Genomic DNA, 21,927 nt, shown 5'->3' with positions numbered 1-21,927 from the left:
GAAGACTAGAAGAGCCAACAGCTGCTTCTAAGTATCTGAACATCAGCTACATGGAAAGGGCATTGTGATTCTGTGTGGAGTCAAAGGCATATGAAACTTTACCATTTAGAAGTGAGAGGACACTAGATCTCTACTCAATATAATTAAAATCTTCTGAACACACATAACCACGGACAAATGGGTTAGCCCATCTTATAAACTCAGTAATTTACTCAGAATTAAATATTTTACTAGCTGCAAAGAACCGTTACATTCTGATTCAAATAAGACAACATTCCAAACATCAAGAAGTTCTAATTCTAGTAAACAGACAGATATGTAAACTAATATCATAAGACTTATACAGATCCCCTGTATCAATAATAGAGATATGGTTTACCACCACAAGTGATTTTTCTAGGGAGTTCTAAACAAGGACCTCTTTAAAAATACTACTTAAAATCCTATCTTTATTGTTAATAAAGTGTGATTTGTGTTGGGAAAAGTGTGTGGTAATGGTATGTTTCACAAGGCTATGAAAAACTTAACTGATCAGTTACATCACAGTGGCTAGTCTATAACATACTGTCAAAGTGGCATGGATCAGACTGAAACTAACTGGCAGGAGCTATTTAAATGTCAATCTGAAAAATTTCACATAACAAAGTTCATTTACTATTAACAGAAGCTACTGCAGATAAATAGACTGAAAGAGAAATGTGAAAAGGGACTGTGTGGGCGATCCCGTGAGGCTGCCTGCCTAGCCTAGCCCATGCAGTTAGCCAGACTTCTAGCAGGCTTGAAGATCATGTAGCTAGGTTAGCTTTCTAGGTGGGCCTGGGCCACACCCGGGAGCAGTTTACTTGACTGGCAAATAAAACAGATATTGGTTTATATCATTAAGTACTAAGGGCTTTATGCAATGACTTTTTAATCCCTTTTTTATGAATCAGATATTCACCATCAATAAAAAATATGGTTAACACATTTTTAGTGACTCACATTATAAAAATGTTTCTCTGGGACAATGTACTTTAATTTTTACCAGTTAAGGGAATTTGTTGATATGGACATTGAAAAATATATATTTTTATGGACATTGAAAAATATATTTTTAATTAATATTATAAAAATAGCACTTTTTAAATCTATTTTTCACCAAACTCACTAAAATACTGCTCACCTGGAGTTGAGATAACTAAACTTAGACGACTGCTAAACTATAAAATATTGTTAACGTTCCAAGCATTCAAGTAAACAATCATTTGCTGTAATTTAACCTGTGGAAGAAAGTAGGAGAAGGAAGAATTTCTGAAGAATTAACTCTGAATTACATCTTGAAGGCTAAAAAAGCAGACCTTCAAAAAATGCCCACAGTGTGTGTGTGGGTATGCATGTGTGTCCAAATGTGTACAAGTTCAAAAGGGAAAAAGGCTATATCTCATGCAGCAAAGGGCTATATGCCATGCAAAGGACTATATTCCATGCAAAGAACATAGGTCAAGGTCATCAGTGGTTTTCTAGGAGAGGCTGAATGCTGCACTAGTTGTACACAGCATTTCTTTTATTCTTTAAAATTCATTTACTTAGTGCTGGCGTGGTATATCAGGTAAAGCTGCTGCCTGAGATGCTGGCACCCCTCCCTAAAGGGCAACCCATTCAAGTCCTGGCTGCTTCACTTCCAGCCCAGCTCCTTGCTAATGCACCTGGGAAAGCAGCAGAGGATGGCCAAGTACTTCGGTCCCTGCACCCATCTGGGTGACCAAGATAAAGCTCCTGGCTCCTAGCTTTGGCCTGGCCTAGCCCTGGCCACTGCAGCCATTTTGAGGTGAACCAATGGGTGGAAGATCCTTCTGTCACTCTGCCTTTCAAATACATTTTTAAAAAAGAAGATATTTATTTATTTGTTTGAAAAGTAGAGTGATAGAGAAAGGGAGAGACAGAATGCATAAACAGCCAGGTCTAAGCTGAAGCCAGGAACTTTATCCTAGTCTCCCACATGCGTGGCAGGTGCCCAAGTACTTGGACTATCATCCGTTGCTTCCAAGCACATTAGCAGGAAACTGGATCAGAAGTGGAGTAGCTGAGCTGTGAACTGGCACTCTGCTATGGGATGCCAGCCTTGCAAGCAGCAGCTTAATCCACTGTACAACAACAATAGTACCTGTACAGCACATTTCTCGAAGGATTCCTACATCACATATACAGTTAAACCAGATCACAGACAAGGTCTTTTCAACACTGAAAACTGAAGAGTAACAATGTTCCTTTCTCAATTAAACTCTACTATTGTAATAAAACAGGGTATCAACACACTTCTTAGTAAAATGAAGAAGTTTTATAAATAGTAAAAGAAAGAAAAATCTCATTTGCACTGGAAAACTAGAATGCTACTTGATTCTCTTGGGTAGATACACTATCATTAACAATGTGATAATCATTAATCTAGAACAATTCCAATCTGTAACTTGAAAATTTGATTCTAAAGTTATTTGAAAAAAAAACATAAGATGGCCAAGAAAAAAAATATTAAATAATAACAACAAGGGGAACATACTCAATGAAGTATCAGAATATGCTACAAATCAAACAGTATAAATATTAAGAGTCTAGAACCATTTCCATGTTTATGTGGGAACTTAGTGTGTATTAGATGTAGGGAAAGAATAGATCAGATGATAAATGGGATACTATTAGCCATATAAAGATAATTGTTCTCTATAGACCTATAAAAACCTCATTTCCAAGTGTTCTACTTTCTTTTTTTTTTTTTAAGATTTATTTATTTATTTGAAAGGCAGAGTTCAAGAGAAAGGAAGGGATCTTTTACTTGCTGGTTCACATCTCAAATAGCCACAGCCAGGAGCCAAGAGCTTCTTCCTGGTCTCCCAAGTTGAGGCACAGGCCTAAGCACTTGGGCCATCCTCCACTGCCTTCCCAGGCACATCTGCATGGAGCTGGATTGGAAGTGAAGCAGCAGGGACTGGTGCCCAAATGGGATGCAGGCACTGCAGGCAGAGGCTTAACCCACCACGCCACAATGCTTGCCCCATGTTCCATTTTCTGACCACCAAATTCTATCTTTCCAACACCATTTCTAATTCAGCTAGTCGTTCTTCCACTGCTCTTACATAACTCTCTTCTCTCCTTACTCAGCTGGATTCCTCTACAGTGTATCACCATAATAACCTACTCATTAAATAAATGACAAAAACAATAAACTGAGATAACAGAATTTGGGATGAATTGTCTATATGCATTCTTCTGAAGTCCTTAAGAATGATGGCAAGAGTACTGTTAATCACATGCTAAAACCATTTTTGAAAGAGGGAAGGGACTTGGGACATGAGTGGATAATCACAACAAAGGAGAAGCAGCAAGTCACAGAGGACTTCAAACCAGCTGTGGTGTTTTTCAGAGAGAAAGGAGAAAAGTAGTGTAGAAGCCACAACTATGAACAAGAGGGGACCCAACAGAACAAAAAGTGTGGGAGGAAAAAACAGCTGCCACTTGAAAAAGCTACAGAAGCAGTGAGATCCTTGGGAGACAGCCAGGAGTGAAAGAAGTGCTCCAAACAGAGCAGAGGACCTAAGAGTTCACATAATAAACCACAACCACTTCCACAGCACATTCATACAATGAATGCATATATATGACATGTAACATTATATAAAGATGCAAAGACATCTAAATGACACGAGCAAGCTTCATAACAGTATGCACATTACCATTCCCTCTTTGTAAAACATCAACAAACAACTATACTAGCTTATTATATATATATAGAAAAAAATCTCATTGGGGTTACTTCTGAGAATGACCATGGGGAATTTTCCACATGAAATATGAATATAATGTCAGAATTCTACATTTATTATATTTTGATATTCAGAGAAAGCAGTATAATTTTCTACACATATCTATGTAAGCAAGTTTCACTATTTCCAGGAGGGAGGAGAATCAGCCAATATAATGAGTAGGGTAATTAGCAGGAGGGGCAGTGCCTGTTCAGTGAGACAGTAATCTACAAGGAGAAAGCCAGCTAAAACTGTATTATGACTAAGAACCAATCTGGGTAAATTATTAACAGAAGAATTTCCAGAGAATGTGCTGGAGATAAGTAACTGTTCTTCCACTTCTGTACACCTTTTCTTTTTTAGGTTAAATTTCTCAAGTGTGCTTACCTAACTTCCACAAGGTCATTTGGTTTATAGCTGGGATGAAGGAAGAACCAAACTTTCTTGACAAAATGATTAATGCTGGGTTCTCTACGGGACCCTCGGACATACACCATCCACTTGTGGGTTGACTGGTCATTTTCTTCCCTCTTATCTGGAGGTATATACCTAGAGGGGGGAAAAAAACAGAAATCTGAATCCCTTTTTCCTTCGAACAAAACAATTAACTCTTAAAATTAAAATTCCAGTGATATTTAACAATCATATCACCTACCCAAACAAACTGAATCTTGGCAAGTTAATAATTTTAGCTATTCTAAAGATTTATTACTTTGGGTTTGTTTGCTTTGGTCTAAGGGGCACTCCTTTAGTTTGTTGTTCCCTAATTATCAGCCTGAAATTTAAAAAAACAACAACTTATTTTTCCTGCCAAGTGGGTACCTGAGGTAGAAATACATGGGCCTGTATTTACCCCTGGGTTACAGAACAAATGGCCTTTGGGTTGACTTAACTCAGGTTTCAAAGTGCTACAGCTTTCAGTTACTCACTGCTGCCAAGGTGGTGGCAATTGGTTTCCTGTTGTATGACAGATAAATCATGCCATGCCCTTATGTTGTGATTATGGTAAAAACTAACATGGTGGGGCCTGCACTATGGCATAGCAGGTCAAGCTGCCACCTGCAGTACCAGCATCCCATATGGGCGCCGGTTCGAGTCCCGGCTGTTCCACTTCTGATCCAGCTCTCTGCTATGGCCTGGGAAAGCAGTAGAAGATGGTCCAAGTCCTTGGGTCCCTGCACCCACATGGAAAACTAGGGAGAAGCTCCTGGCTTTGGATTGGCACAGCTCTGGCCAGTGTGTCCAGTTGGGGAGTGAACCATCTCTGCCTCTCTTTCTCTCTGTGTAACTCTGACTTTCCAATAAATGAATAAATCTTAAAAAAAATAAAATAAAATAAAAAATAAAACAAAAAAACCTAATACGGTTAGCCCTCCCCTTTATGGGCCTTTTTTTTTTTTTTTAAACAGGCAGAGTGGATAGTGAGAGAGAGAGAGAGAGAGAGAAAGGTCTTCCATTTTGCCGTTGGTTCACCCTCCAATGGCCGCTGCGGCCGGCGCATCTCGCTGATCCAAAGCCAGGAGCCAGGTGCTTCACCTGGTCTCCCATGCGGTGCAGGGCCCAAGCACTTGGGCCATCCTCCACTGCCTTCCTGGGCCATAGCAGAGAGCTGGCCTGGAAGAGGGGCAACCGGGACAGAATCCGGCGCCCCGACCAGGACTAGAACCCGGTGTGCCGGCGCCGCAAGGCAGAGGATTAGCCTGTTAAGCCACGGCGCCGGCCTGGGCCTGTCTTTATTTCAAGGTATGAGGCTTCCTTCTTAGATTCTGGTAGAAAATGTGGTCATGGCCTTCTAAATACCTATGCCCAGTTATCCTTAGTAATGCAGGGGGCCAAGTTGCCTAATTGCCCATTCTTTGCTCTTTGTTCTCACTTGTAAGAACCAGCCTGTGAATTTCATGAACCCTGATGAGATTTTAATTGCAATACCTACAGATCAATTTGGGAGGAAGCAACATCTTTACAATATTGAGCCTTACTCTCCATGAATGAGGTACACTGCTGTATTTAGTTTTCTCATGTCCTTAGCAAAGGTTTTATAAGTTCTCATGAAAGGCCACCATGTCTTTCAGCTAATTTATTCTATGTTTTACATTTTTCTTTATATAATAAAAGCATCTTTATTTTTTTAAGATTTATTTTATTTATTTGAAAGAGAGAGCGAGGTAGAGAGAGAATATCTTTCATCTGCTGGTTCACTTCCCAAATTACTACTACAATGGCCAGAGCTGAGCTGATCAGAAGCCAGAAGCCAGAAGCCAGAAGCTTCTTCCAGGCTCCCACATGGGTGTAGGGGCCCAAGGACTTGGGCCATCTTCTACTGCTTTCCCAGGCCATAGCAGAGAGCTGGATCGGAAGTGGAGCAGACAGGACTTGAATTGGTGCCCATGAAATGCTGGCATTGCAGGCTGGGGCTTTAACATGCTGCACCACAGTGCCAGCCCCAGTAAAAGCATCTTTTCAGACTGTTTATAGGGGCTGGCACCATGGCTCAGTGGGCTAATCCTCCACCTGCAGCACCGGCACCCCGGGTTTTAGTCCCGGTTGGGGCGCCGGATTCTGTGCCGCCGGTTGTCCCTCTTCCACTTCAGCTCTCTGCTGTGGCCCAGGAGTGCAGTGGAGGATGGCCCAACTGCTTGGGTCCTGCACCCGCATGAGAGACTGGAAGAAGCACCTGGCTCCTGGCTTCGGATCAGCGGCCATTGTGGGGTGAACCAACAGAAAAAGGAGGACCTCTCTCTCTCACTGTCCACTCTGCCTGTAAAAAAAATTTAAAAAAGACTGTTTGTAGGGCAGTCTGACACAGTGGTTAAGCTGCCACCTGGAACGCCTGAATCCTGTATCAGAGCAGTTGGGGATTGGAGTTCTGGCTCCACTCCTAGACCTGGCATCCTGCTGGTGAACACCAGGGGAGGCAAGAGGCAGTGGTTCACATACTAAATTAAGTTCCTGGCTCCTGGCGTTAGCCTGGCACGGTCTCAGTTGTTGCAGGTATTTGGGAAGTGAACCAGTGGATGGCAGATCTGTCTTTAAATAAAATTCAAAAAAAATTTAGATCATGCCTTCAAGTTTGTGGCTGTCATACAGAAACAATCAACATTTGTGTACTGATAATGTATTCAATAACCTTGCCAACCTATTAATCTAAAATTTCATCAAAAATTGTTTGTGGGGGCTGGTGCCATGGCTCACTTGGTTAATCCTCTGCCTGCAGCACTGGCATCCCATATGGGCACCAGGTTCTAGTCCCGGTTGCTCTTCTTCCAGTCTAGCTCTCTGCTGTGGCCCGGGAAGGGCAGTGAAGGATGGCCCAAGTGCTTGGGCCCCTGCACCTGCATGGGAGACCAGGAGGAAGCACCTGGCTCCTGGCTTCAGATCGGCATAGTTCTGGTCGTAGCGGCCATTTGCAGGGTGAACCAACGGAAGGAAGATCTTTCTGTCTAACTCCTTCAAATAATTAAAAAATGAAAAAAAAAATACAAAAATTGTTTGTGTTCAATGTACACAATCATACTGTTAATCATAACGACAACTGTTATGGCATTTGCTTCTTTTCTAATTCTCATGCTTTTAAAACATCTAACCACCTCAGCATCTCCAAGTGGAAGGCTGAATACTAGCAGTAATGCCAGACATCTCTTGTCGTGTCTCTGATCCTAAAGGGAAGGCTTCTTAATAGTTTATCACCGAGTATGATATTTGAGGTAGGTTTTTTGAAGATATTTTTTATCTGAACTAAATTCCTAGTATGTCAAGAAACATGATAAATGGATGTTAAGTTTTGTCAGATGTCGCTTCCGTATCTTTTGAAGTAATCCTATTTTCCTCCTTTAATTTGCTAATGAGGTTAATTATATTTATAATTTTTTAATATTAGCTCAAACTTGCACCTCTAAATGTTTTATCATTTCTATACAGCTACTAAATTCAGCTTGCTAATTATTTTGTTCAGTATTTTTGCATCTAAGAGTATTAATGTCCTTTCATGGAAACTCACTGTCTGATCTTGTTAACAAAGTTAAACTGCTGTCATAACATACATTGACAAATGCTGTCTCTTTTTTTCCACAAGATTTTACATACAATTGGAATTACCTGTCTACTCAACTTGTAAGGAAGTCTAGGCCTCCTGTTTTGGCTTTGTGGTGGGAATGTTAACTTACTTGAGACATTCTAAGACTCTTCAGTTTTTCCTTTCTTGAGTCATTCTGATTATGCTGTATTTTTCTAGGAATTTATCCATTTCATCTGATTTTCAAATGCAGCAGTGTTAAGATGTCCATAGTTTCTTCTTACCTCTAACAGTGCAGCATCTATAGTCACATCTTCTTGTCATTGATTTCTGACTTTACTGCACTACAGTCAGAAAAAAATAATCTGCCTAATATAAGTCCTCTGATAGGGGCCAGCATAGTAGCACAGTAAGTTAAGTCTCCATCTGTGGTGCCAGCTTTCTGTATGGGCACTGGTTCATGTCCTGGCTGCTCCTCTCCCGATCCAGCTGTCTGCTTGGGGCCTGAGAGAGAGGTGGAAGATGGCCCAAGGGGAAGTTCCTGGCTCCCAGCTTCAGATCAGCTCAGCTCCAGCCATTGCAGCCATCTGGGAAGTGGATCAGCAAATGGAAGATCTTTCTGTCTCTCCATCCATCTGCCTGTAACTCTGCCTCTCAAATAAATAAATTATGGAAAAAAATTCTCTTGATACTTGGTGAGCTTACTTTATTTCTCACTGTGGAATTAATTTTCATAAATACCTCTTATGAACTTAAAAGTTTCTTTTGTGACTGTCACGTGTAATGCTTCATATGCATATATAAGAGAAACCTTGGTTAACTGATGTGCAATTTTTTTATATGCTCATGTAGCAGGGCAGGCATTTGACCTGGTGGTGAAGATTCTGGTTAAGATGCCTAAATCCCTTGGGGCTAAAGTTGTGGTTCAGTGAGCTAAGCCGCCACCTACAATGCCACCGGCATCCTCTATGACTGCTGGTTCAAGTCTCGGCTGCTCCATTTCCCATCCAGCTCCCTGCTAATGCACCTGGGAAAGAAACAGAAAATGACCCAAGTACTTGGGCCCCTGCCACCCACACTGAAGACCGGGATGGAGCCAGGCCCAGCCTCAATGGTTACAGTCAAATATTTGGGAAGTAAACCAACAGATGGAAGCTCTTTCTCTGTCCTTCCATCCTAACTTTGCCTTTCAAACAAAATAAATAAATTTTAATAATAAAAAAAAGATGCTTGCATCCCATACTGGAGTAGCTGAGTTCAGTTCCTAACTCTGCCGCCTATTTCTGCTTCCTGATTTCAACTTACAGCTAATGCAGGCTTCGGAGGTAGCAGGAACGATCCAAGGCTTTGCCCCCCTGGGTCTAGGCATTTGAGGAGTCAACCAGTGAATGAGAATTTTCATTCTGACCACTTGTCTGTATATGCCTCTCTTCTCTCAAATCAATCAACAAAAATTTTTAAGAATTTCATACCCTTATCTATATTTTGTTTGACTTATCTATTGCTGCAAAGAGGTATGTAAAATCTTTCAGAGTTTGTCAGAACTTCTGGTAATTTATCCCCTTCTATCAATTTTGGTTTAGACATTTTAAGACTGCATTATCAGGTGCACAGAAGTTTAGAATTTTTATATCATCTTGGTAGTAGAAGCTATTATCATTATGGAGTAACTGTCTTACCCCCATCAATGCTTTTAATCTAGTTTGCCTAATACATTAATACTTTGGTTGTCTATTGGACTGTTACCAGCCAGGCAAATTTTTTTCTTTTTTTTTCCTTTTTTGACAGGCAGAGTGGACATGAGAGAGAGAGAGAGAGAGAGAGAGAGAGAAAGGTCTTCCTTTTTGCTGTTGGTTCACCCGCCAATGGCCGTCGCAGCCAGTGCGCTGCAGCCGGCACACCGCGCTGATCCGAAGGCAGGAGCCAGGTGCTTCTCCTGGTCTCCCATGGGGTGCAGGGCCCAAGCACTTGGGCCATCCTCCACTGTACTCCTGGGCCAAAGCAGAGAGCTGGCCTGGAAGAGGAGCAACCAGGACAGAATCTGGCACCCCGACCGGGATTAGAACCCGGTGTGCCGGCGCCACAAGGTGGAGGATTAACCTAGTGAGGACTAGAACCCAGTGTGCCAGTGCCACTAGGCGGAGGATTAGCCTGTTGAGCCACGGCGCCAGCCTCTTTTCTTTTTTTTAAAGATTTTTTAATTTATTTGAAAGGCAGAATTACAGAGAGAGAGGGACAGAGAGATACAGAGGTCTTCCATCTGCCGGTTCACCCCAGAAATGGCCACAATGGTCAGAGCTGAGCTGATCTGAAGCCAGGAACCAAGAGCCCCCTCTGGGATGCCCACACGGGTGCAAGGGCCCAAGGAATTGGGGAATCTTCTGCTGCTTTCCCAGGCCATAGCAGAGAGTTGGACCGGAAGTAGAGCAGCCAGACTTGAAACAGAGCCCATATGGGATGCTGGCGCTGCAGGCCAGGGCTTTAGCTAGGTATGCACAGCGCCAGCCCCAGGCAAATGTTTTTTTATTTACTTACTTACCTTCATTTTTTAAAAAGATTTATTTATTTATTTTGAGACTTAGAGTTACAGACAGAGAGAGATGTCTTTGTTCCACTGGTTCACTCCCTAAACGGCCACAACAGCCAGAGCTAGGCTGATCTGAAGCCAGGAGCCCGGAGTTTCTTCCACGCTTCCTATGTGGATGGAGGGGCCCAAGTATTTGGGCCATCTTCCACTGCTTTCCCAGGCCATAGGTAGAGAGCTGGACCAGAAGAGGAGCAGCCGGGACATGAACTGGAGCCCAAATGGGATGTGGCGCTACAGACGGAGGCTTAACCTACTATGCCCCAATATTTATTTACTGAGTAAATAACAGCTGAATTTTAGGTATATTATCTCAATCCAACAATTTCTTTTATCTATCTAGACAATTAAATCCACACACATTTTATGAGTGCTGGTATATTTAGATTTGTTGTTATTAAATTGTTTTATTTATATAAATATTTATATTTGAGGCCACTGTTGTGGCATAGGTTATGCCCCCGCTTGTGGTGCCAGCACCCCATATGGGTGCTGATTAAATTCCCAGCCGCTCTACTTACGATCCAGTTCCTTGCTAATGGCCTGGGAAAGTGGCAGAAGATGGTCAAAGTGCTTGGGCCCCTGCACCCACATGGGAGACCTGGAAGAAGCTCTTGGCTCCTGGCTTCACAATGGCCCAGCTTTAGCCGTGGCAGCCATTTGGAGAGTGACTCAGTGGACGAAAGAACTTTCTCTGTCTCTCCCTCTCTGCCTGTAACTCTGTCAAGTAAGTCTTATAAAAAAAATTTATATTTACATTATTTGTCTTATTTTTCCTTCTCTAAATTCACTCCTTTTGCCCTTATCTTCTTTTAGAATCAGTTTTTTAAAAAAATATTTATTTACTTAAGAGACAGAGTTAGAGAGGGAGAGGCACAGGCAGACAGTGAGAAATCTTCCATCCGTTGGTATATTCCCCAATAGCCACAACAGCCAGAGCTGGATCAGTCTGAAGCCAGGAGCTCCATCTGGGTCTTCCATGTGAGTGCAGGGGCCCAAGCACTTGAGCCATCCTCTGCTGCTTTTCCAGGCCACAGCAGGGAGCTGGATAGGAAGTAATGCTCCTGGGACTGCAATCAGTGCCCATCTGGGATGCTAGCAACACAGGTGGTGGCCGATCTGCCACCCCACCACGCCGGCTTGTGGAATCAGTCTTTTATTTTATTTTATTTTTTTCATTTCATGTTTTCCCCTCATTACTTTGGAAGCTAAAGCCTCTACGCCTATACTTTTAATGGTTATGTTAGAGATTTAACAAAATATGTTAGATACTTAACAAAATCTAAAATTAATCAATGCTTTCACTTTCTTCTAGAACACAGCAGACTTAAAAACTCTCTCATGCCCTTCATTCCTTTTCTACTTGAAAGCTATGGTTAACTAGTGTTTTAGTTCAAAAACAAAAACAAAACAGAAATCAAACCACAAATCTACATGATTTAAAAAAACAACCAACCAAAAACCCAGTGCTGTCTATCCCAGCCTTCTGTGGTGAGCACCTAGACTTACAATCATCTCCTTTTCTGAGCTGATCTGTTATTCACTGCAGTTACAATCCAAACTCTGGCATTTCACATGGAATATCAGTGCTCTCAGCTAAATGCATGCTACCTCTAAAAGAATCCATGAAACACATGCCTAACTGCCATAATCAATGCTTCTACTTAAATACTATTACATACGTGAAGAACCTTTGCTCGTATTATCCTTAGATTTTAAAGTACTTCATATTGTTTATTAGTAGCCCATGAACTAGAAATCAGAAGTTTGGGTTTTATATTTGTTTGATTTGTTACACCCAGAAACTACTACAACTCTAAATTCTTTATTCTCAATAATTAAATCCAACTATAATTTTCACAGACATCTATTTATTCATCCATCAAATATTTACTATATACCAAGTACTGTAAAGTACAAAAACAAACAAGATGCAGTGGCTATCCTAAAGAGATTCTAGTCTGTTCTGGGAAAAAAAGATGAAAATAGGAAAAAAAAACATATTTTACAATAAAAGTGACAAAAGAGCACAGAGAAAAAAATTTTAATTATGGAGGGGATCAGAAAACAAAATCATGAAGAAACCACTTAAAATTACTACTGCTTAAAATCTTGGCCACCATGATCAATTTTTCTTCATCAACGTAATCCCTATTTACATAAGGGATTATGTAAATCTCTTATTTACATCTGGACCAACTATTTACACAGCATAACATTCTTATGCTATGACGAGATTTATAACATCTTTATCCAGTCCTAGACACTTGGCAGAAAGCACGAAGCTCCCATAGATAGCATGAGATCATACTGTTAAAGACACAGAGGACTGCTCCAAAATCTTGTGGTAGAAACACTTCAGTCTGGGTAACTAAATCAGCCATTTTGAAATTAGCTAAGTCTCAGAAGGAAAGAACTAGGTCAGAAGATTAAAAGCTCCTCCAAACTTGCATAAACTCACACACTTAACAAAACACATTTGGGTGAGAGCTCCTGCCTCAGAAATTTTCAACAAGCACAATTTTATTCTAAAGTCAGACAGGCAGACACATGAAGGCAGTCTCAAGTCGCTGGACGTTAGTTTACTTTTCAAACTAAGAGCTTGGGAGGAACATTCCCTGAGGCCTCTTCCTACTGCACTACTAGGATAATAAGAGTCGGTATGCAAAGTATTGACATAAACGGATGACTGGAAATAAGACTTTATCCACTTTGTTTCACATCCTGATGACTTGTTAAATTCACATCTCTTTGGTTTGCCTTACATAGTTATTAGAAAGGGCATAAAATCAAGTTTTGGAGAAGAAAAAAAAAATGAAAGAAAGCCTTCACATTTAAGTATTTCCATTCTAAGAAGAAACCAATAAAAAACAAATGCATTCAGAGGAAGAAGAATCTCGTCTCCATGTTAGTAGTACCAATCACAAATAAATGATAGTTGCCAAGAACGAAAATGTGGAGAAAAAAATGAAGATCTCAAAGTTAAAGTTTAGGGCAGTATGTGTGAGTTTAGCATTTTCACTTCTATAGCCAATCATCTCTATAAACTACATAAGAAAGTATGAAAGGTCACTATATATTACTTTATCTGTACTGACATTTTGGAGCAAACATTTTGCCCTGGTTTGTGGATATCTGTGGGAAATGTGCAAGGTGGAATGACACTGTATGGAGAAGCAATACAGAGGAGATATACTATCCAAATGAAAAATTCTGGCTTTTCCTACTAATAAGCAAGACTACCCTATAAAGTTCTCTTGAGTGGGATTTACTTTTGAAAAACCTAAACACCTGAGAAAAATAAACTCTGAGTTCTCTTCCTAGTGTAATACTGTAAAAATAAGGGTATTAATGCCAAAATATTAGCATAAGTTAATCACTAAAAATTAGACAATTCATCTGATACTCACTTGGACACATTGCCTACTACTATTGTTTTCTTTACAAAAAGTCGTGAAGTCTCATCTCCTGTGAGATCAGCATTCCGTGGATCTGTTTTATGGGAGCTAAGAACACTAGACATGTCCTGAAAGAAATCACATTCAAAATTCACTTTTAGTTTGAGCAATTTTTAATACGGCAGAGATCATAAATGATATGAATGGAATGACCCAGAATGTTTTTAATTATGGAATTCTCTGGCTTTGTAGCACCTCCCATGTATGACAAAGTAATTTATTATAAATACTATATTAATTTACACAACATGTCTGTAAACTGTTAACTCCATGTAGTTTTTTTAAGTCATATATTTGCCGTGCATATGCACAATGTAAAAAGATAAACAAGCAACTATTACAGTGGTTGCCTTTGTGAAATGGGAATAGAAATGGAGCAAGGGACCAATGGAATCAACTTCCTTTTCAGCTCCACACTATTCTACTACTCATAAATTTTAGATTGTTAATGTACTAAGGTCCAATCTTGGGCAGATACTTAACCTCTCTCAGTTCCCTCATTTGAAAAACAAGGATGATAACAGTAACTTTCCCACATGATTGTTTCTGTACAGTTCTTAGAAAGGTGCCTGTTACAGAGCAAGTGCTAAATGTTCTTTATATAAATACATAAATAAATGGTCACATATTGTATAAAAGATGTTAAGTTTCTAAATCCTATAACTAGTGTGACCTAATTTTTTTAATCAAAAAAGGAAAAACACATGTAATATTTGCTCATGATTAATATTCAAAAGACACAAATAAATTTGAACATTAAAAGGTCCTGACTTTTGGGGTAGTATCGTTACAAATGACTCTTTACTCCCTTTCTGTATTTTAAAATTTTTACATGAACATATAAATTATATAAATATATAAATTCATGACCAGAAAATAAAAATTTATTATAAAATCCTTGAAGTCCAAATATGTAGAAAACAATCTGGAAATTCTCTCTAGCACAGTACACCTAGCTGAGAAAAATCAATGGTCTAATCCAGTAACAGCTATATCAAGCATTATTCCAAGAAGTATAAAGTAACTCAAAATGAGAGTTTAAGTAACAAATTCACAAGATCAAAGAGCAATAAATGGTTTCGAATTTTGTTTACTATCTGTCAGGTTTCCTCCAGCTACTAAAGTATCTGAGAATACAAAGTTTTATAGAGGAAACTGCTGAAGACTCTTGAAAGAATAAACATGGGGGCTAGCACTGTGGCATTGTAGGCTAAACCTCCACCTGTGGAGCCAGCATTCCATATGGGCACTGGTTCAAGTCCTGGCTGCTCCTCTCCAGTCTGTCTGCTTATGGCCTGGGAAAACAGTGGAAGATGGAACAAATGCTTGGGCCCTTGCACCCGGAGGGGATCCTGGCTCCTGGCTTTGGATCTGCTCAGCTCTAGCCATTGCAGCCACTTGGAGGTTGGGCCAGCGGACAGAAGATCTTTCTTTCTATTTCTCCCTTTCTCTGTCTGTAACTCTACTTCTCAAATCAATCAATCAATCTTTGGGAAAAAATAAAGAATAAATATGTCAGAGTGGAAAAGCCTTGGGCGAGGTTACAGAATTGACAGCTCCTAATGGTCTCCTTCCTATTTTCATGAATGGCATCCAGGAGCTGCGCTGTACACTGTAATCTCTTAAAGCAGAAAGACCTAGGCTTCACACTCAGTTCTGATATTTTTGGTAAAATACAACTTTGGAAAAAGTGTTTTGTTTATTTTCATTTACTTGAAAGGCAAAGCAACAGAAAAACAGAGACAGAGACATAAAGGTCTTCAGTCAGCTGGCTCACTCCCCAAATACCCACAATAGCCAGGGAAGGGCCAGGCTGAAGCCAGGAATTAGGAATTCCATCTGGGTCTCCCACAAGGGTGGCAAGGAGCCAAGCACTTGAACCTTCATCTGTTGTCTTGCACTGTGAATGAGCATGAAGCAGGATGGAAGCAAAGTAGCTGGGACCTGAACCAGCATTCCATCTTGGGATGTGGGCATTCCAACCAAAGGGCAGCTTAACCTGCTGCACCAGAACTGCCCCACAAATGCAACTTTAATCTGATCAAGACTCAGTGTCTCCCTTCTAAAAGGAAAACAATGTATTTCCTAGGGTGCTAATGGAAGTTAAATGAGATAACATCACATATGTATAAAAACTACATCCTTTCTCCTCTGGCATGACCCCCTCATCCCACCCCAATCCATCCAACTATACCCTTCCAGGATTTCGGCTTTGTCTCTGCTCCATGTGGTTTGAGAGTCTTTCCTCTATATCCAGATTGCTGTTATTATCTTTGTCAGATAAGAAGTCATTATGTTGAGATAAAGAATCACTTTCTGAATGATTGGCCGATGGTGTTTCTGATCTCTGATTAGCAGGAGATGATGATCTAGATGGTGATTCCAAAAATTTCTTGATAGCAGGATGGTTAAAAACCATTGTATCACATGTCTTTGATCCCTAGAAAAAATGAAAATAAGTAAGCAAGGATTAAACACAAGCCATCAAAAGTAGGCAAAAATCTGATCCTTCTAAAATACCTTATCTAGCCTTCAGAATCTTCTGACACCCATAGAAAGAAGTCTAAACTCCTCTTACATAGTCCCAATCAACCAAACAAAAACGAGAGTGATATACAATCATGTAAAAGTTTTAACACTAAAAGCTAAAGAAGTAGGATCTTCTTATGCTTATGATGAGAATAGTAACTTATGGCAAATAAAATTTCATTTTAAAAATGTCTCACATCACTCTACACAGACACATCAACTGCTCTAAATAAAATATCCCTTTAAGACTGCTTTAAGGCTGGTGCTGTGGCTCAATAGGCTAATCCTCCGCCTTGCAGCGCCGGCACCCGGGGTTCTAGTCCCGGTCGGGGCACCAGATTCTGTCCTGGTTGCTCCTCTTCCAGTCTAGCTCTCTGCTGTGGCCCGGGAGTGCAGTGGAGGATGGCCCAAGTCCTTGGGCCCTGCACCCCATGGGAGACCAGGAAAAGCACCTGGCTCCTGGCTTCGGATCAGTGCGGTGCACCGGCCGCAGCGGCCATTGGAGGGTGAACCAGTGGAAAAATGAAGACCTTTCTCTCTGTCTCTCTCTCTCTCACTGTCCACTCTGCCTGTCAAAAAAAAAAAGGACTACTTTAAAATGGGTAATAACGATGTATAAAGTTTGCCCTCCATCCACTACAGAGGCACAGGGTGTTTTTCTGTATCTTAGTTACTTGCATACAAAATATAACATGTTCTGTTATAATGTAATACACTCTAGTTATGTTACTAGGAAACGCAGCTGTTAAAAACTGTGTCATTAAAAAAATGTTTTAGTGAGAAAAAAAGGAGCTGGAGACTAGTGTTTCAGAGTCAAAGCAACAGTTGTTGATTTTCAATAAAGGTTTTTCAGAGCTATGTGTTTTGCTACTGAAAAGTAAAACTAGATGACTGATCTTAACAGACAAAAGCATAACTACCCATCCTTGAATAAATCCTACTCAGAACAGAACAGGATAAAATCAGTGCACTTCTAGACCAAATAGCACAGAACAGAACTGTTAGTAATAAATCAAGGTACAAAACATTAAATGAACAACTTCCATGTACATGCTAGCTCATGATGCACATTTTGTTGAATCCAACACTGAGCTAACAGACGGTATCAGAATCTGTCCTGGGTTGAACACTGTTTTCTCAAAATTCGTATCCATCCAGAATCTGTGAATGTGACTTTACTCTAAAATAGGGTCTTTGCAGATGTAACCAAATTAAAATGAAGTCACCTTGGATTATGATAAACTCTAATCCAAGACTATCATCCTTTTTCCCTACAATGATATAGCGAAAAACCAAGGTGATGCAGCTTCAAACCCAGAACACAAAGGACTGACAGCAGTCACCTGAAGCTAGGAAGAAGGAAGGAAGGATTTGTCCCTGCTTCCAGAATCATGATAATAAATATATAAAATAAATCCCTGTTGTTGTAAGACATCAAGCTTGTGCTGATTTGTACAGTAGTCCTAAAATACAAATACAGATTCTAACATGTATTACTGAAATTTATGTCTGGTATCTGAGATTAAACTCAAATAAACTCTAGCATCTATAAGGCAATGTCAGGGGCAGCAGTGATACCATGGACCCTAAAGCTCCACAGAGCACATGAAAGCCCAACCATGACTGTTATCTCTTATCACCCATCACCCTACAGTTGCTCCCCCATTTCTGCTGAGCCAGAACTGTCCAAGTGAATCATCTCTATTCTAACTGAAAAAACTTAAGATAAAAAAACTAAAGAAAAAAGAAGTTATGCCGAAATTATCAAAATGTCAAACGAAGAAATATTTTAATTTCAGTTCAGTCATATCCTCTATGTTTGTATTTGGACAGACTGCTAGGATAAAAGAATAAGATATTTATCATCTATTTGTCAAAAACAAAAGTAGGGAAAAAACCTTTCTTTATAATTGATCCAGTGGTAACGAAGTGACCAAATTTAACATCAGTAAGAGGACATCCTGCTGCTATACGCCTGCTGATGCAACACAACATGAATACACAGCATCATCAATGATAATATCTCTGCCAAAAATATTCAGTCTGAATCTCATCAATCCTTTAGACCTGAATTCAGTCTATAGGAAAACAGAGGATGAAAGAACAACCCAAGGAAAAAGATAAATCCAAAATGTGGAAATTCTGTAAGATAAATGATATGACCTCTTCAAAACCTCAGTATCATGGCAAGGGCAAAGGGGGTGGGGGGAGCTTGCCCTAGATTTAAAAGAAACTAGAAGAGGACGACGCTGTGGCATAGCAAGTTAAAGCCCTGACATTCCACCCATGTGGGAGGTCTGAAGAGGCTCCAAGATCCTAGCTTCAGACTGGCTCAGCTCTGGCTGTTGCAGCCATCTGTGGAGTGAACCAGTGGTTGGAAGACCGCTCTCTATCTCTACCTTTCCATGTAACTCTTTCAAATAAAATAAATCTTTTAAAAATTATTAATAAAAAATAAACTAGGAAAACAAAACAAATGCAACCCACAAACCTTGATTGGACCTGGTCTGAAAAACCCAGCTTAAGGGGCTGGCACTGTGGCGCAGCGGGTTAATGCCCTGGCCTGAAGCACAGGCATCCCATACAGGCGCCAGTTCTAGTCCCAGCTGCTCCTCTTCCAATCCAGCTCTCTGCTATGGCCTGGGAAAGTAGTAGAAGATGGCCCAAGTCCTCGGGCCCCTGCACCCGCATGAGACCCAGAAGAGGCTCCTGGCTTCTGGCTCCTGGTATCGGATCAGCGCAGCTCCAGCCGTTGCAGCCAGTTGGGGAGTGAACCAGCAGATGGAAGACCTCTCTCTCTATCTCTACCTCTCTCTGTAACTGTCTTTCAAGTAAATAAAATAAATCTTTAAAAAAAAAAAAAACAGCTTAAAACAATAAAGACAACTGGGGAAATCTGAATATGGACTGGTTATCAGATAATAAAATTAATTATTACTCAGAGTAAAAGGACAGAGAAAACTCAAATGATCTATAACTTATCCTAAAATAGATCATAATTAAATGAGGAATTAGTCAGGTGCAATAAGTCTCACTCATCTTTATATTTCCAAAACCTCGCATAATGCTAACAATTAGTAGACTAGTATAGTTTGCATATTAGATTATCCCCCAAAAGTCCATTTGTTAAAGGCCTGGTTCCCAGGGTGGCATTATTTAGGAGGTATAACATAACAGGCAGTCTTCAAGTCACTGGGAGCATGTCCTTGGAAGATAGCTGTCATGAGAGAGTTGTTAGAAAAACCCAAGTTCGGTCCCAGGCTCTCTGCTTCCTGGCTCACCACCTGATCTGCAAACTCCACCATGCAAACTCCATGGAAAGCCTACATCATGCCATTTGCACATTCAGCTTCCCAAACTAGAACTAAATAAATCTCTTTCAAGGGGTAAGTAAAAAGGAAAACTTATAAGTACAACTGACAAAGCAGAGAGGTATGCCAAAAGGACTACAGTTGAACACAATGACTGGTAAGTGTAGGATAGGCTTCTCAAAAAGGTCAACAAAAGAAATGTCTGAAAGGCAGGGAATCCACACTAACATAACTTCCCTACAGAAAACAGATACAGTGGCTGGAGGAATACTCACCTCAGAAACTTTTAGAAGACCTGCAGAAGCATAATAGTTTGCTACAATGCAGGCACGAAGTTTATCCATCATCCTTCTTGCTTCAATCAGTCGCTAAAAACAAATGGTAATTCATTACTTTACAAAATGCCAATAACAAAAGAGATGTAGAAGCAATTCATAAAGTAAAAAAATACAAGTCAAAGAGGTCAATTTCTCTAATGATCAAAGAAAAACAAACTGAAATGACATTTTCCACCTATCTGGCATAGTTTTAAAAGAATAAAGTGTTGCAAAGACATAAGCATTCTGATAAGTATCTTTTTGTGTATATTCACTGAAAAATATCTACAAAGATATTAAGCATGAGAGCAAAGATGGATTAACTTTTGGGATGGAATTTCAGGTAATTAAAAAAATTCTGTAATTTCAACTTAAAAAAAAAAAAAACAGTATTTTCCTTCCCTCCCCCAAACCCAAGCAAGAAAGCTATTTTTAAAAGAACAGCCAAGGTGAAAAAGTAAAATGTGACTCTATGATGAGTTTTGGTATTTCTTTATTATCATAATACCTGGTCAATGACTTCAATTTCATGTTCCTTATTCTTCATTTCAAGAGCAAACTGTTCTTTAATAATAGTCTCAATCTTCTGCACGGCAGCATCTCGAGCTGCACAAAGAACATAAAATACATCCAAGGTCTAATTAATCAGCAGCTGTCTTGATTTAAGTCAGCCAATAACAAAAGAAACCCAGGAAATCATGACTAAGTGGAGAAACCTAGCAGACTTCACTTTAGCCAAGTGATGAGAAACTAAAATCATGAATATGGAACCAAATGACTCCAGTGCTGTGTGATACAATCACTATGAAGACCACAACATCACTGTAATGTCCTTGACAAAAATGCTGAATCAATTCACAAAAAGCCATGAAACTCAAGCTGAAGGACGTTTTACAAAATAACCAGCCTGTACTGTTCAAATATTAAAGCCAACAGACAAGGAAAGGTTGAAAAGAATGAGGAGCTTGCACTGTGGCGTAATGGGTAAAGCTGCCACCTGCAGTGCTGGCATCTCATACAGGCGCCCATTCGAGTCCCAGCTGCTCCACTTCCAATCCAGCTCTCTGCTATGGCCTGAGAAAGCAGAAGATGGCCCAAGCACAAGGACCTGCACCTGTGTGGGAGACCTGGAAGAAGCTCCTGGCTCCTGATCGGTGCAGCTACAGCCATTGCAGCCAATTAGGCAGTGAATCAGCATATGGAAGACCTCCTTCTGTCTCTCTGACTCTCCTTCTCTGTGTAACTCTTTCAAATAAATAAATAAACCTTTAAAAAAAAAAAAAGAAAAGAAAAGAATGAAAAACTAAAAAGATAAAGCAGTTAAATGCCCTGTGTAGGTGCCGGCATTGTGGCACAACAGGTTAAGCTGCCACCTGCATCTCATATAGACACAGATTTGGGTCCTGGCTGCTCCACTTCTGATCCAGCTCCTTGCTAATGTATTTAGGAAAGATGGCACATGTAGTTGGGCCCCTGTCACCCACATTGTAGACTGGGATGGAATTCCAGGCTCCTGGCTTTGGACTGGTCCAGCCCTGGCCATTGCAGCCATTTGGGGAGTGAACCAAGATCAAAAGAGTGCGCTCGCTCTCTCTCTCTCTCTGCTTTTCAAATAAATAAATCTTTTAAAAATAATACATGAATGCTCTATGTGGTCTGGATTGGATCCTGGAGACTGGGGGAAATAGCTATATAATACAATACTAGGACAATGGGTAAAATTTGAATATGGACCATAGAATAGGTAACACAATATAACAATGTTAAAATGTCTTGTCTTTAATAACTATATTCTGGTTACATAACAGAATATCCTTGAGGAACACACAGAATTGTTTACAGATGCCCAACTTATTCTCTAATGGTTTAGAAAGAAGAATAATGTACTTATCTACCTGTACATGTGTGCATGCATGCCCATGTGTATGGAGATGGTGGAA

General features: G+C 40.2%; 1 protein-coding gene across 2 annotated transcripts in view; it reads right to left on the bottom strand.

Moving 5' to 3' along the window:
• The window catches only part of YEATS2 (YEATS domain containing 2), a 127,549-nt gene that overhangs the window by 82,047 nt on the left and 23,575 nt on the right, over positions 1-21,927 (bottom strand). For both annotated transcript variants that reach the window (XM_062210413.1, XM_062210402.1), the window contains exons 3-7: positions 20,496-20,593; positions 19,946-20,038; positions 16,025-16,270; positions 13,783-13,898; positions 4,164-4,325 (exon numbers count right to left, since the gene is read on the bottom strand). In XM_062210413.1, the coding sequence (XP_062066397.1) occupies positions 4,164-4,325; positions 13,783-13,898; positions 16,025-16,270; positions 19,946-20,038; positions 20,496-20,593 (715 nt within the window). The remainder of the gene's footprint in view (positions 1-4,163; positions 4,326-13,782; positions 13,899-16,024; positions 16,271-19,945; positions 20,039-20,495; positions 20,594-21,927) is intronic.

This window comes from Lepus europaeus, chromosome 2 (assembly GCF_033115175.1).
Source record: "Lepus europaeus isolate LE1 chromosome 2, mLepTim1.pri, whole genome shotgun sequence".
NCBI lineage: Eukaryota > Metazoa > Chordata > Mammalia > Lagomorpha > Leporidae > Lepus > Lepus europaeus.
The sequence above is the reverse complement of the archived record's forward strand: the minus strand, read 5'-3'. Positions and strand labels throughout refer to the sequence as shown.